Raw genomic sequence first — 5,490 nt, 5'->3', positions numbered from 1 at the left:
ACCGCGGCATGACTGATGTGGCCGTTCCAGAGAGCAAGGAGGCCACGCGAGAAGAGTTCCCTCTGCATCGGCACTGAGCACGAGGATGCTCAGGCCGTCCACCGGTCATTTAGTTGTCGTATTGTGATTAAGAAGAATCACCCGATGATTGATTATGCTCTGCGAGAATCACTTCATCAAATCGGGCACAAGATGAGGAATAAGGGCGATTGCTCCCTATTCAGCGGCCGCGACCCAAGTTTCATTTCACAAGACAAACAAAGAGGAATCTAGACTTGTATTCTCATGCAAGAAGAGCAAATATTCGTAATAAATGAGATGCAAATAAATCCTCTAATCATCTCTACTAGGGACACCTGAACGATGCAGGCGTATTAAGACAAGACATAAAAAGGATATGAACCGTTGTTCGGCATATCATACCAATAGTATCTGGTAAGAACAAAATTTGCGAACAAAACCTTGCTAAGCTATTAGCGAACTGAGCTCTCAAAATTGTGGAACAAAACGAATGGTGCGGAAGGTAGCATCAGAGTCTAGCAGATCCTCAGATGGCAAAACAAGACGAACTACGCAATCCGTAGTTCAGTTTATAGGCTGCTGGAGTCCCTTCCAAAGAAGAAACGCCTTCCCCAATCAGTCACAACTAGCATCCTTGTGCGCCAGCTGAATTGTTTGCTGCATTTGGTAAAGAGCAAATGACCATTAGAACCAGCATCCAATCAGTGCTTCAAGTGGAGAAGGAACAAAGCATACTGGAGAGCGAGAGACTTACCTTGCATAGACAGAATACCACAGCCATTGAGTGCTGTGGCCAACATGTACCCAATCACCAGGCAGCTGTGCGGCAGTCTGCTCTCCACCCAGCGGAGCAAACTGGCCGAGATGCCTGTACCTGTACATGTGCAATTTGGGATAATCAATTATAGCTATGAAAATGGAATTCTTCTATTTCTATGACAACAAATCAGCGACTCTCTGTCTGTAATCAACATATATCTACAGACCTTTACTGGCACTTGATGATAACAAAAATCCGATTTACATTTTATTGACATTGCACAGCAAAAATGCAAGGTTTACTTTTCACCAGTCCAATATATTACCTGAAAGGTTTGAACCGATGACGCCCTGCGCCCCTAATCCTCAGAGGGCCTTCAGGATTTTCTTCACAAGTATTCATCCTATTGAAGCAATCTGCCAGGTAAGCTCCCTCTTGTGCGGCAACCTGATGCATGGAACAATCATTATTACATGCTTAGCATATCATCAACGCTGAAGTTGATTTACCACTCTGCATGGTAGGCAATATTGAGTTCCTAAGTCATACACAGGAATTACCTGAGCTGTTGCTGGGAGCATCTTGACTTGCGAGTCCACTTGAGCAAGGGCTTTCTTGAATTCTTCAATGTTCAGTTCTTCTGTCTCCTTGTCTTTCAGTAGGTCATGGAAGCCCTTCATTTGGTTGGTTTTAAGATACAACTCCACCTGTGGGTACCTTTGATAGATGTCGCCAAGAACATTTTTTATGTTCTTTACAGACAGAGTGCCAGAATTATCCTTGTCTGCTACCCGGAAGATTGAATCAACATCCTCCTGTAATGAATAATAATCAAACACAGATGTCAGAAACCACTGAGATGCCGGAAAATCATGAAGTATGAACATGTATACTAGTTGGCATAGCACGGTATTTTTTTGCTAAAACAAATGTAGAGCATTCTTCTATAGGGGGACAGAAGAATTGTTATCAAACTAGCTAAACTTTTCCACCTCAAGAGAGAAAGAAAGGATACTCATGTCGATTAAAGCATCATACCAACAGAAAATATTCCCTAAAACTTAAAAGTGTTACTCCTATATAAAACTTCAAGTTCAACTCAAATGTTGAAATATCTGACATGGTGAACAAAAATGATACTTCAAAATTGATCAATGCACGTACCATCACTTTTCTTTGACTTATAGTTGCACAGTCACCAAGTGCATATACATTGTCACATCCAAGAACCCTAAGCCACTCATCAGTTGCTAGCACACGCCTGTTTGCCTACAAAAAATGTATTGAACATCTTAAATGTAAATAGGGAAATATGATTTGTTATGGATGCAGACCAAGATATACCTGACCAACTTGCTTCATGAAATCCATAATTATGGGACGGGTTCCAATTCCAGTGGACCAAACAGCCAGGCCGTAAGGAACAGCAATCTCTCCAGTTGTAGGATTACTCATGGTTATCGTCTTATCAGACACCTTCACGACCATAAAATTTGTCTTCAAATCTATGCCTGTCCTCTTGAACTTATCCTCGGCAAAATGGGTGATTCTTTTGTCAAACCTGCATGAAACATGAATAAAGAAATTATCACCAGATCTAAGGTATCTGTAATATATGTGCTAGTGCTGCCAGGAAATTTCTACTCCAATATAAAAGAAATGACAAAATCAAAAGTGAATATTCTACAAATGCTACAGAAAAATACTGAAGATGTCTCAAGGGTCTTACATCGTAAGGATATGCTCTCCAGCTTCAATTACTGAAATATTCACATACTTCTTTACATCAGGATACAATTTTGCCAAGTCCTCATTGACAAAGTCATGCAACTCTGCAGCAAATTCTACCCCTGTTGGGCCACCACCAATAACAACAAAATGAACGTTCTTCTTCCGCTCTTCATCAGTAAGATTAGGAAGTGCAGCTCTTTCAAAACATTTCATGACACTCTTCCTAATCTTTTGAGCATCTTCTACTTCCTACACAATAACAGATATATCAAATTACAAGAAATTGTACAAAATGTATATATAGCTGCTTTGCGATAGAATGTAACCTATAAAACACTTGCGCTCGAGGGTACGCACTCACAAGTAATGCACAGCAGCACACAACACACAGTTATCATGATGAAAGGACACAGCAAATAGATGCAAGCTGCTATCCTACTAAAGGGGACAAGGGCATAGTTTGTCAGTACGACTGGGAAAATATTGTCAATTGGAGTGTATTGCATTAAGTTGATGAATAAAGGTATGTTAAACAGAGCAGCATGCACAGTTATTTGATCAAGGTTTAGTTTGGGTTAAATCAAAAAATGGAAGTACAATTTTGTATCCATCTAAGGACGGATAACACAGGTAGGTACTGACCTTCAGGAAATGGCAATTTTCAGCAACTCCTGGGGTGTTGAAAGTATTTGGTTTCGCTCCAACAGTTACAACAAGGTAATCATAATCCACAACAAACTCCCCATTGGCGTCAGCATCACCTGATTTGCAGTGGACCTTCTTGCTTGTTGGATCAATCTTGTAGCACTCTGCTTCCCAGAATCTGAATGCACCACCTCTCTGCAAAATAATACACAAATTTACCGTGCCAACTCTTCAGATATATCAATGGTATTGGTTAAAATGGTGCAATTTTACTTGCCTATAGGGTACAACATACTAGGAAGATACAAAATGATGCAGAATAGATAAGTAAGACCCACATATGTGCTATACTATCAAAACAGTACCTTTCTCACAATATTGCGAATTGGCTCCACAATACTGCGTGCTTCAACCGTGCCACATGTCACACTCGGCAACAGAGGAGTGAACATAAAATAGTTGCGAGGTGATACCACATGGACATCATACAAAGAAGTGTCGATATTTCTCAAGAAACTTGCACCTGCCCAACCAGTTCCAAGTATAACCACTTTTTTCTTGCCCCCCGTTCCATCACTGATTTGAAGAACACGGTTATCCTGGCAAGCATAGCTTAAAGTGCCAGCTCTGCAATGAGGTTGAAGAAATAAAGTGTCAAGGGTACTGGTATAAAATGATGTTCATAAACAAATAAATGCTACTTTTAACATTTATGTAGCTTATAAGCTAAAATTTAGTTCATTTACCAGTTAGTAACTTATATAACTATGACGGAGCTAATTTACTATGGTAAAGATATCCCTTATTTTAGTAATAGGTTCCAGTGGTGAACCTGGTTTGCAGGTAAAAATGGACGGATTACCTTACGAACTAGATTGTGCAACACAGCACTACAACATCAAATTGGTTTAAAACCTTACTTTTATTTTTACTGTGGTATAATTAGACTAAACATACTGTACTCCAACATAATTCAAATCACGTTTTCAGGTAAATCTTATTATTCTGCTACCTCACTGTATCCACATGGGCAACAGTTTTTAGGATTGTATAGTTGTAGCTAATACCCAACTCCACTTGTTACAAACAAATGTAAAGAAATGATCGCCTTATATACCATGCAAGGCATATTGTCTGTGTTGGCCTCGGTATCTTCAGCACTAAATAAATAATGTGATGTGGTAGGTTTCTACTTCAAAATCACAGAATTTCCGGATGCCAAGAACGACTTATAATGAACCCAGCTTGAAATTTCAGGCCGGAGACGGAAATGGAAGGATCTTGCAAGTTACAACGTAATTAACCCCTCACGAACACAACGCACGCGGCAGACAATTAGATCCATTTACTGGCTCTACAAAGTATAGATGGATCTACAAGTAATATTATCAACTCACAAGGACAAAAGCGAAACGTCATGTATAGTGCAGTAATGGAGTTGCTGGTTATCACCGGAGCAATTCGTAAATTAAACAAATCAATCAGCCCGCTTAAATCTGCCTTTCCGCGGAACTACAGATTAAGAAAATCTTAGCAAGTACCAAAAGGTGGCAAATTTTGCCGAACCAACAAAGGGCAGGCCGCACAGCTAGCGCACAATGCACAACGACGACGCGTCGCGCGTACGGATCGATCAGCGACGGAACGCGAGCAATGGATCAAAACATGAAGGGGGGCAAGGTGAGGGGGAAAGGAGACGGCGCACGCACCCTGCGGTGAGGACGACGAGCCTCTTCTGCCAGCGCGGCGTCCGGCGCACGGCCTCGAGGGCGCGGCGCACCAGCGAAGCTCCCCCCGTCGACATTGGCGCTCTGTGGGCGTCGATCTGCGTGGGAGCGGGGCGGCGGTGGGGGGCGGGATACCAAGGCGAGGAGAGGAGCGGGGTTCGCTCGCTTCCGAACACGCGGCGGCGGACGAGGGAGACGAGACGGGACGTGCCTCCTCGCTTGCCTAATTATAGCAGCGGAACCAAGTAACCAACCGATGGTTCGTGCCCGGCGATTTTCCGCTCCAGCCCTCCGCGCAGGAAATGAGTCGCGCCTCACACGGTCAGCGGCGAATGTTGCGGGGGGGCCTCAGGGGCACGGTTTGAAATACGAGATCTCACGGGTGCGAATCTGCGAGAGGGCCGCGGTACAGCTCGCGCCGCGCTTGCTTTCCTTTCCGCTCGGTCGCAGTTGGCACGTTCGCACGCCGCGGGGCCTGCGATCGGACGGCGCGGCGGTGTCGAGCCACGTACGTGGACGGCCCGATGTTCGCGAGACCCGCGTCGGGCGGAGAGGTTTGGCTTGGGACACAAGAAAGAAAGAGGTAAAGCGGGCAGGGAGGGTACA

General features: G+C 43.6%; 1 protein-coding gene across 1 annotated transcript; it reads right to left on the bottom strand.

Moving 5' to 3' along the window:
- Positions 1-260: 260 nt before the first annotated feature.
- LOC123071010 (external alternative NAD(P)H-ubiquinone oxidoreductase B3, mitochondrial) lies at positions 261-5,093 on the bottom strand. The gene is made up of 10 exons (XM_044494466.1): positions 4,867-5,093; positions 3,523-3,784; positions 3,155-3,352; positions 2,511-2,761; positions 2,126-2,342; positions 1,946-2,050; positions 1,342-1,596; positions 1,107-1,228; positions 776-895; positions 261-678 (listed from the first exon to the last, which is right to left on the bottom strand). Exons 1-10 carry the CDS (start codon positions 4,959-4,961, stop codon positions 591-593), a joined length of 1,713 nt encoding a protein of 570 aa, XP_044350401.1. The 5' UTR covers positions 4,962-5,093; the 3' UTR covers positions 261-590.
- Positions 5,094-5,490: the final 397 nt, after the last annotated feature.

The sequence above is a fragment of the Triticum aestivum genome, chromosome 3B (assembly GCF_018294505.1).
Source record: "Triticum aestivum cultivar Chinese Spring chromosome 3B, IWGSC CS RefSeq v2.1, whole genome shotgun sequence".
NCBI classification, from domain to species: domain Eukaryota; kingdom Viridiplantae; phylum Streptophyta; class Magnoliopsida; order Poales; family Poaceae; genus Triticum; species Triticum aestivum.
Note: the sequence above shows the minus strand (reverse complement) of the source record. Positions and strands in the feature narration are given on the sequence as shown.

Bases quoted from the DNA above. Each gene is read 5' to 3' on its own strand.
- LOC123071010 (XM_044494466.1), bottom strand. From the start codon at position 4,961: ATGTCGACGGGGGGAGCTTCGCTGGTGCGCCGCGCCCTCGAGGCCGTG. The intron at 2,343-2,510 runs GTAAGACCCTTG...TGTTTCATGCAG, and splicing joins GGAGAGCATATCCTTACGAT to GTTTGACAAAAGAATCACCC. The intron at 896-1,106 runs GTAATATATTGG...GCACATGTACAG, and splicing joins CATCGGTTCAAACCTTTCAG to GTACAGGCATCTCGGCCAGT.